The sequence below is a fragment of the Antrostomus carolinensis genome, unplaced genomic scaffold (assembly GCF_000700745.2).
Source record: "Antrostomus carolinensis isolate BGI_N321 unplaced genomic scaffold, ASM70074v2 scaffold15483, whole genome shotgun sequence".
NCBI classification, from domain to species: domain Eukaryota; kingdom Metazoa; phylum Chordata; class Aves; order Caprimulgiformes; family Caprimulgidae; genus Antrostomus; species Antrostomus carolinensis.
In genome coordinates, this window is record NW_010307366.1 from 33 (window position 1) to 10,689 (window position 10,657).

The following is a 10,657-nucleotide window of genomic DNA, read 5'->3' on the forward strand; positions in this document are numbered from 1 at the left end:
TTTCCCTCAGCAGCTCCCCATCAGCCCGGCCTTCCCTCAGAAATACTTGGTGACTCGTATGGATGCTGCGTGTAAGTCGCCGAGCAAAATAACTTTGTTTAGGGAATCCGTTGTGACTTTTAGACTCTTCTGCTGCAGCTCAAGCGACCCCATACGTGAAATTCTCTGGTTTGTTTTTTTTTTTTTTCTTTTTTTGCTAATGTGGTGGATGTAAAGTTAGTATGTGTGGTATGTCCAGAACTCGTTAGTGGCGAGGAAGTGGTGTCCTGCCAGGAGGTACTGTCAGCCCTCCCTTTGAAGAGCTGTCACCAGCAGAAACCCTGCCAACTCCAGAGAAACTTGCTGAACTAACTTCAGTTTTTCTCGATGCACGCTTTTTCTTCCTGTTGAGGATGGGATAATATGGCAAGTAGAAGTTTATATACGAGCTTTAGATAAGCCCTGTATCCCAAACCTTAACTATTTTTAGCAGTATTGCAATGTATTTCTATAAAGCTGCAGATATTTTGCAAGGTGTTTGATTACTACAAACAATTTTACACTATCTTTTCTTGTAATAAAGTGCCTTATGATGCACCATATAGCTCTGCATGGTAGAAGTTTAACAGAATTGTTTACTGATAGGATGGATTATTTTGAACTATAAGTAAAAGCTTCCATCAGTTAGAAAAGAATCTGTGAAATGCAGTCTCCCATCTCTTGGGAGCTTTTTCAGCATTTGATCCTATTTTATACCTTTGCCTTAAGCAGTTACTAGCTATTAGTCTAGAGATTACTGTTAACAGAACCTTTTGTTCTGAAAGATGGCTAATCTGTAATAAGTAGCTGTACTGAAACTCCTGTACCTTTACCAGAACAATGTGAAAAAAGTAATGCTGCAATGCAATGGGAGGCTCTGGGAGAACATGGTTGTACTGTGTTTTATTAGTCAGCCTTATTTTTACTGGTAGAAGGAGCTTTTAAAAGACAAACTGTAATTTTCTTATCAAAACAATAAAGATGTTACAAAAAATTCTGAAATAATTAATGTTCTTGTGTTACTTATAGAAACAAAGATGACATTGAATACACCCGTAGTCAACTTAAGTGATAAACAGAAGGAATGGTAAGGACAGACATGCTTGCATATCTCATCAAAAGTAGTTACAGTCATTGAGAAGGCTTGGCCCCTCACAAGTTCTATTAGAGTTCTAAGTGCCCCAGTTAAAAGCAATCCACGTGACAGGATTTCACTTAGCTGTTTTTAATCCTGCAACCCAAAATGTTGCTAAGCAACTTGGAAAAGAAGTCATTTTGTTCAGAAAAATCAGCAGGTAATCTTTTTATTTCAATAAAACATACAGTAGTGGCAAAACAAAATGATTAACAATCTTCAGTTTCAAGGTAATCCAAAGTTCTGTAAACAGTTGAAGTGTGAGTCACACTTTTTAAAATTCTACTTCTTACGCTGTTAAGAAGTTAAGTGCAAACATTGGAAGTATCTTTTAACTTCATTATAAAAAGCTTCAAATCGTCAGTGCAAAAGAAGCATTTCTTTTAACTTTGTGGGCTTCCAGGCCACTGTGAGCACGGTTCTGAAAGAACTAGGGAAACTGTAGTAATTTGTAATGGAAAAGATTCTCCATGGAAAAGTATATGCAAAGGAACTGCCTCTAGAGGATTGTTTCCTATGGGATAATTTTTTTCTTTTTTCTTTTTTTTTTTTTTTTGCCTTTGTAACACTGGGAAGTAAAATAATGCCCTCAAAAGTGCCGAACGGCTGTGCTCCTTAAAGTTTTTTAACCATAATGCAGCCAATCAGATTCCTAAGGTGATTAAAATGTAGATGTCATTACACCTATGAAGACTGATAGTCTCCTGTTTGGCCATGTCCCATTATTCCGTGTACAGAGACAGACATCTCAAGGCTGAAATTTGTGGAAGTCTACAAGCTGCAGGGTACTACTTCTGGTAGCCTGTTGAGAAACAGTGAGGAAAAGAACAACATCAAGGTGTTGGGGTACTCAGTCTGGTCTTTCCAGGGAGGATGCTCTTCTGAAGGGGGAAGCTTCTACCAGCTATAGCTGGGGTCACTCAGTTGAGATTTTTTTTTCTTTTCTTTCCCTCCCCTCCCCCCCCTACATTTCTGCTTCTGCTTGAATTAGAATGATCACTACCATTTCAGGATTGTCTTTACATGAGTGAAATAGTTGGTAAATTTTTAAAAGGAATTAAGTTTTAACTTGTTTGGCTTTGACAAATATAATAAACTTGTCTAATTATGAAAAGTAAATATTTTTCTTAAGGCTATTGCTCTGTAAAGCTAAGAGCTGATGCAACCTTAATAGAGCCAGTTAGAAATTTTGAAGAGAAAAAGAAATTTCTTAATGAAGAAACCAATCAACTCTTAAAAAAAATCAGCTATTGAAATGGGGAATTTAAAAAAAGAAGTTTAATGAAAATAACCTTTTTTTCCCCCCACGACAGATGATTTTGAAACATTCTGCTTTCAGGGTGTGATGTTTACATTTTTTTTTTTTTTTAATTTTTTCCCCCCACATTCCTGGCTTCTGGGAGGAAAAAACCAAACAACTGACTTCTCATTCTCATCTAGGATGAGTTGCCAAAATGTCAGGTACTGTTGTGAGATGGTAGTTACTGTTGTGTCAGCTCTATCTGCAAACAGACACGCTGCTGTCTCTTTTTTCTGCTTTGGTCCACGTGAGCCCAGGTGTCATTCCTTCTTCCTTTTTCCTCATTGCTGTAAAGCAGTAGGCCCACAGATGTGAAGCTAACAGTGCAGATGTCGCTGTGAAGATTCAAAACGTATTTACGTGTATGAATTTAGTCTTGTTGACTGTGTAGTCACTGAAGCATCGGAGGAGTCTGTACAAAGCACAGGCTTCCTTAGCTTTGGCGTGACTTCGTGCATTGGCCACATCTCTACCCAAATGAATGATGGGCCGTATGTTTTCTGACTGCCTTTACCTCTTCTGGATCTTCTTTGTCTGTAATTATACCAAACCTGATGAATCATTTCTTTGAAAGGTCGTGTAGTCAAAGTGTAGAGAAGAGGGTTCAAAGCACTGTTTATTGGCAGTATAAAAATCACCACCCATGAAGTTATGGTACCTTAGGGAGGGAAGAAAGAAAGGAAGCTGTAACATCCGTTCCAGCGTTTGTACCTATTAATGAATACAAGCACTTGCTGCCTATGCAGCACAGCTTCCCGGCGAGACGGGTGGCCATGCACTCCTAGGCTGAGTTCATGTCACAACAGGTACTTTTCTTTTTCTTCTCACTGTTAGGCTTGCACTACTTACTCACCTCCCCTGTTTCCAGGACTCCGCACAAAATTGGACGTTTTTTACTCCCCCCAGTAGTTCTGTTTTTCCCTCTTACTTTTCAGTACCATAGATCTCTGTTTGCCCTGGCACACTTGTTCTGGCTGAGCCCCATTTTCTTACCCCAAAACCTTTTGTCTCTGCTTTGCTCCCTGTCTCTTCCTGTGATCTCTCTTCCCCTTCCTTTTCTTATGACTAATAACATGCTATCCTAATGATGTCCCCAATGTCCTGTCCTCCTGCAAAGCAATATCCTCCAGTCCCTGTATCCCCTCAGAGGCTGGTTTCCTCCTCTGCACCAGGACTTCTCCATTCTCCCCCAGCAAAGGACATTGTATATGTCATCCTTATTTCCTTCTTGCCCTGTTGATAAGGGTTTCTGTGTTCACACCGTCCTCCTTTCTGAAGGTTTCCTGCTCTCCTGCCTGTATCAGAGCATTTTTCCAGCACCCCCTTCTCATCCTTACAGTTTGGGAGATAAGTCAGCTTGTTACCTGAGGGGCAGGCAGAGAAGGGACAGGAGTAAAGTGCTGAAAGATGTTAATGAGTGCCCTCTGTTGCATTGTTTGATTTATAAAACAATTACAGAACAGTTCAGAGCTGCACAAAAAGCTTAATTCACTCTCCCTTTCCACCCCCCATCTCTGGCTTTACGACTTTATATTCCTGTTGATTCCCATCACATTGGCTACAGTTTTAGAAACAAGCAGATGCTTAGTTCAAAAGCTGTCACAGGGTATCCCCAAAGAAAAAGAAATGCTTTCAAACTGTGTTTAAAACTTCTGTAAACTCAGGCAACTATCTGTGATGTCTTTTGAGTAATTACTGTTTAATCTGGTTTATATAATGCAGAACATTCATTTGTTGAACCCAAGATCAGCCTCTGGTTCAGCAAGATTTCTTCAAGGTTTCTTGACTCAGAATACAAGTTGAAACTCAGAATATACAGTTGAAACGGCCTCACAAAAGAAAGGACATACCTGGTATTTCTACTTGAAGTAAAGAAAGGAGCTTCAAAATAAATATGGGTATCCAACATAGTGCATCAGTAAACACAATGAAGAAAAAACGTTTCGCAAGGATCATCTCTTTTTTAATATGATTCCGAATTTCAGTAGCTGTAATAGCTGTTTGGTGAACACTGTAGAACATACTCCCGTAGGAAAACACAATGATGATAAAAGCTGCCAAGTTTACACCTATTTAAGAAGTTAAAATTAGTTATAATTTAACAGCATAATGGCAATTTTACATCCCCTATTTGCAGGCTGGGCAGTAAAGAAACATGTTTCCTCTAAACTGCTAGTCCCATAGAATTAAGTGGTTAAGTGGCCAGAAGATCTGAGACTGTGTTCACCTGAACACTGAATTTTCACCTCTACTCAGATATTTATTTCATTCATTGTCACCTGATGCCGTCTGATCCAAACTGCATAGTTCTCCTCTGGTTTTGTAATTGCTCTACTTCCCTGGCAAAGTCTATTCATTCAGGAACTTAATGATCATGCATTTCTTTCTGCTTTCTAAGCCCTTCATGTATTTTAAGATACGTAAGTATCTAACACAGTAAAACAGTCAGGCTGGAAAAATGCTTTAAGTGCTTACTGGAGCATCTAAATACGAGGTGTGAACATCACAGCAAAGCTATCATATTGGTTTGAAAATTCAGTTCATTTGTAGCTCTAATAATACAAAAAGAAGAAATGCAACTTACCTAAAAAAATGACAACAGAATAAATCTGACTTCCTGCACTTTCTGATTGTTCTGAGTGAAGAGGAAAACAGACGCCGTTGGTGCCATAGTAGTTCCTGAAAAATTCCTTATTGCTCAGTGGGATAAAAGCAACAGCAAACCCAATCATCCAGATAAGAATCAAAATGGAAATTGTCCTGCATTTTCTGGGCTTCAAACACCTAAAAGGATAAACTATGCAGACGTATTTTTCCAAAGTCAGGTAAGTCAACAGTAAGACTGACACCTCTGTAGACAGAATAGCCAGCGATCCCACCAATTGACAATGAATACTGTCCATCCACAACTGAGCGTGCTTGTTGTATTCTCCACGATATTTAAGATCAAAAGCTCCAATCACAAATAAATATATTCCCATCAGACAGTCAGCACCTGTGGGCATAGTGCTTAACATCATTATTTACATGTTTACTATTTACAAACAGACATACACACATATATATGAGTACATATTTATAAGTCAGCTCATATATAAATATAAAAATCATTATTATAGTTGAAATGCTATTGTGAGCTACAATTAAGGCAGTATAATTCAGTTCTATTCCTTATTTTTATTTTTATTTTTTAATTTTCATTTGGACTGACAGTCTATATTTCATACTTGTTTCGAACCTGATTTTTTGAAGCTCAGATAAAATTGCTTCACAAGTAGAAAAGAATATCGCTTCATTTATAGAAATATTAATGCAACCCTTTTTCTGTTCAGTCTTATTCATATTGGCATTTGGCTTAAGAAAATTTGCTCTAATTAGGGCGTCTCTCCCAGATTCAAAATTTAGTTTTGGTTTGCCCACTTTGTGCTAGTTCAAAACTGATGTGCATAGTCTTCTAAGACTAGTAAGGGAAGAGGAGCTGTCAACATAGGCTTCTCGGGTATTTTGGCTAGAAGTTTTGCATTTTATTCAGATTGTTCCCATGGAAACATAGAGTTTTAAAAATCACTGACACGCTGTGCTTAGCAACGTTGCAATCATTTTATACACTGTTGACAATTACCTTCCAAAATGCAACTAATTGCATTTGTGAAATACTTGTAGACTCTCCTGTATTAAGACAGGGTATTTGAGATTATGGTGACTGCACTGCCAAATAGTTTGTCAATGAACCTGTTTTGCTTTTAGAACAAAAATAAAATTAAAAACCCCCTAATTCTTAATATTGGGGAGCTAGGAGTGTTTGACTTTCTATCTTTGCATAAGTAACCTTTTGCATGTGCAAAAAAATAGAATAACTATCTTGAACACAATGTTTACATGTGTAAATTGCTATTTACCCAAAAATGCATAGTGAAATTTAGGTTTATGGGCCTTTGAAAAATTTGGAATTTTATTTCTTCATGCAAAGAAAGTGTGAATTTGACACAACACCCGAGGAATTAAAATCAAATGTGAAATCTTTGCCTATTAGTACAGAATAAAAGCAGCATCTAAGAGACCTCCTGATGCATAAGGTACACAACATTTTGCTTCATCATTCATAACAGCATGAAAATCCAGTGCTTGAAATATGTCACTATATTATAACACCAAATATCATACACGCTATAAGCAAACTAAAACAATATTCTTTTATGCATGGAGTACTCACAGCAGAGAGACATTATTGAGATGGCGTGGAGCTTATTCTCTGATCTGATGTAAGGCCTCATGCAGATAACAAAAATATTTCCAAAGCAGGTGATGGCAGATACAACCCAGACAAACACTCTCTGTATGATGCTAGCTAAGAGGTTCTCAAGGGATGAAATCCCATCAGTGTTTGGTTTACAGCTGCGCACATGAGGGGCATATCCACAGTACTGGAATTTCTTAAAATATCTGGTTGTGAGAAAGAAAAACAGGTAAGAGATGGCTCTAGCTTGGTTACCAGAATATCGGAACTCTCTAGTAACTACTCAGAAAACATATTCTGAAAGAAGAATAATTAATGAAAAATTGGCAAAATTGACAACTCGCATGCTTCTTTTCATGCACTTTTAATTACTTAGGATTCTGGGAATGTAAAATTCAGACCAAAGAAAGCAAACTGGAATAATCTACTTACATATGAGAAAGGTTTCTCAGGGGTCTGAACATTCTTCTCTGGATGTTTGCAATTTCAATGCCTTCCAAGCTACTGTAAACAATATACCCTCAATAAAAGGTGACAGAAACTCAGTAGTAAAAGAACAAACTGTATGAGCATTTAATTGTGTTTCTATGATTATATGTAATTAGAGATGAACTTTAATTGCATCTAATCTGTCATCCTTTTGAAATTTCAACAGAAAGTCTGCATAAAAGCTAAAATGGAATAAAATGAATTACAATTAATTCTAATAAACTTGCTGCTCTTCCAGAATCACAAAGGCGGCTCTTTTAGCACTCTCACCAGTGCAATCTCTTGATTATTATGTTGCCCTTCCAAAGTATTGTTCCTGGTGCTGTTATTTCATCATCTCAGGGAAAGTAACTTTTTCCAATAGTAATATTTTACATGTCTCTTCTGTTTTTCATCCTAGTGAGTGCTTTACTAGACAAACAAACCACTGCAGGAATTCAGTCTTCATTGTGTCAAGAGCAGCAGGAAGCTGGGACACAGAACATGGCATGTAAGGGAAATGCTGGCTTTCTTGTGACACATGGATGGGATTTCTTATTTGAAACTTTTTTTTTTAATAGATTGAAAATGGCACTATTATTTCCCCTGCAGTGCTAAATCGGTAAAGTGTAACTGCAAGTTGTTCTTTTAGAACTTCAGTTTCTCCATTCTTCTAGTCCATCCCATCTACCAGTTAGATGTGCAATGAGTCTTCTAAATTGCAACCAGTCAGAGATCTTTGGTTCTTCTTGTGGGGAGCCTTATTTGAATTCACCATTCAATGCTTTGAGCACAATATTCTTGTGAGGTCTGAGCACATTTAGGCAAAAGCAAAGAAAGGCACCAGTCTTACTGGTTAGTTGCTTTGGACTGGTGAGCAGTTTTGGTTGGAGACAAGAATAAAGCTCCAAATACCGAGACTCATTAGTTTTATCTAAGCACTGCAATGAATCCTGAGGTGTGCTTTCCCCAGCTATTCTTACTATTTGAAATTAGGAAAGAGGCAGCTGGTGGTCTACAAACTTGAGTGCTGAAACATAGTTTCCTATAGAACTGTCTCAACTTAAAAATATGAAAGGTTGCCTTTCCTATAGATCTCTCTCAAGATATAACAACTGTCTCAACTTAAAAATATGAAAGGTTGCGGTCAGTCAATTGCATGAGTTCTTTGGTGTTAAATAATAGATAAAATGTATGTTGTAGCCTGACTGTTAGGGAGGTAATTAATTATTCTTCTCTGTGCTCAGCTGCTTATTTTCATGAAACTTGTACAGATTTGGTATTTTCAGGTTATTAGCCATTGACCAAATCTGGTTGAACTTGGCCACTGGATTCCAAATCGGTGTAAGGAAGCTGAACTGGTCACCGAAGGCATGTGCTAGCTGCAGCTCAGGGGTCAATTAATAGACTCCTACTACTCTCTGTCCAAGGAAGCATCGCTTTTCATATCTCCATAAGTATTTTGAGATGATGACCGACAAGAACCAATGCTGTGCTCTACCAAGCTGGTTATTGCAGACATGCAGAAGTCCATGAAGGTGTATTTAAATCTACCACAGGATACTTTCAGATTTGCAAGATTGTCTCTGCACTATTGTACTGCTGGTAGAATTCAAATTTGAGCTGCATCCACACCCTCCCCCCTCTCCCCAAACTCTCAAAAGACATTTCTAGAAGTCCCACCTCCCTCTGACATGGCAGCTGAATCATACTGGGTTTATGCTGTTCTTTTCATGGTGTTAGCAGTAGGTTCTGTAAGAATATGTCCCCAAACTTGTACGTATACCAAATTCCTTTATAATTCCTGCCTTTACATATGCCAAAGGTACCTGCCCATGGAGTTAAAAGCCCCAACTGGACCTTTCATAACCCTTAAACCCTGTGAACAAATTGTTCAAGGTCAAATGAGGGTTACATTAATCTTATTCTGTAACAGCAGAAAAAAAAATATCCTTCTCTAAACCGAATTTATGATCTCTTTTTGTTGGAAAAATTTCCATTATGAAACTAGTATTTTCAGGAAGGAAAATTTGAGTATTGCTAGCAAATATTTTCCAGGCTCAAATTGTTGAGGATCATCAACAGAACTCTAACCTACTTCAAGGGCATTTTCTTATAAAACGTACTCTGGATCATGTCCTTCTGAAGGATATGTTCATAATCACAATGAAAATATAGCTAAAATATAAAAACTTGATACTTACAGGGATTTGAGTTTAATTAGAAAGTCAAACTGGTCTATTTGTATTTTCTTGATTGGGTTGTAAGAAAGGTTCCTGTAAATACAACATAGACATAAGGAACTTTGTACGTCTTCCTTACAGCTTGTTCTAAAAATATGTCAAACTATGTAATCCATTTGCTTTTCCAGTCCTGTAGGAAGGACTTGGACAATTGGCAGTTACAACTGCAAATGGTAACATTCATTTAGTGTTACTCAGCTTGCTAAGCCAGTGGAAAGAGGAGGCAAGTGCTTCACAGGCATGCAAGGCCACGTGCACACAGCACTTCCTCCCCCAACCTTAAAGGTTTTGACTACAGAAATATTTATTTCTTTAACTCCCTAGGCTTGTCTTTCAAGTAAAAAAACCTAGCTGAACTGCATGCATTTAGAAATAAATTACATTTGAATTTGCTAGTTGCTAGCAAAATCTATTTTTCATAATTATTCCTGTGATTTCAAGAAGAGACAGAGGCAGTGGGATGTAAAAATAAACATTAGCATTAGATGCTATCACTGTGTGCAAGAGTGTTTCTAGGTACATCCCCTTTTTCTTCTCCCTATAACTTTTCCTTATGTTTTCATTGATATTGTATCTAAAATGTGCAAACTCAATAAATGCAACTGTACACACTCGGTTGCCCCAGTGTATTGTGATGAATCCCAAGGATACTAGAAAAGCACAAAAATAAGTTATTCCACATACTACCTCCTGTCCTCTGGGGAGGTCTTCAATTTTGTGACTCATGCCTCTTTCAGATTATGTGAGAAAGATTGGGACTTCCCAGCACCAGCATTTCAGAATTTGATTATATATGCATCATGGGAAAAATAAAGAATGCCTTTCTGGTTTTATAATACCTTATGCTTTTCTGGAACTCTTCCACAGGAAAAAAGCACTTGCAAACAAGGCATCTGTAGGATGCTCTTACATGTTTATGATCTATTTTTAGAGCCAAATCCTGATATCAAATTAAATATTCCCATCAAATTATTAATTTTTCATGATATAGCTAGCATAACTCATTTTGTATATCCTAACAAGATCTAGAAAAAGGTAGAATTTGAACTTGATATCTTTTGGGACATGAAAATACACATCTTTTACAAAACTATTCTGTACAAAATGTTATATAGAATTACCTCTGAACTAAGTATTTTTTAGGCAGAGTTTAAATGATGCGTATAAAAACGGTGCTCTTTTCTTTCCTGGTATTCATGACTGAAAGAATCACATCAAATGAGTAATATAAAGTTATATAATAATAATAATAATAA

At 37.3% G+C, this 10,657-nt stretch overlaps 1 protein-coding gene across 1 annotated transcript; it reads right to left on the reverse strand.

Annotated features, from left to right (window-relative positions):
* Positions 1-2,650: 2,650 nt before the first annotated feature.
* On the reverse strand, positions 2,651-9,434 carry RXFP1 (relaxin family peptide receptor 1; the record flags this gene model as incomplete). Its single annotated transcript, XM_029084362.1, has 6 exons — positions 2,651-3,111; positions 4,304-4,522; positions 5,038-5,448; positions 6,667-6,896; positions 7,123-7,194; positions 9,363-9,434. Coding segments are annotated over 6 exons (1,306 nt in total), but the record flags the coding sequence as incomplete, so codon positions are not given.
* Between the last annotated feature and the right edge of the window lie 1,223 nt (positions 9,435-10,657).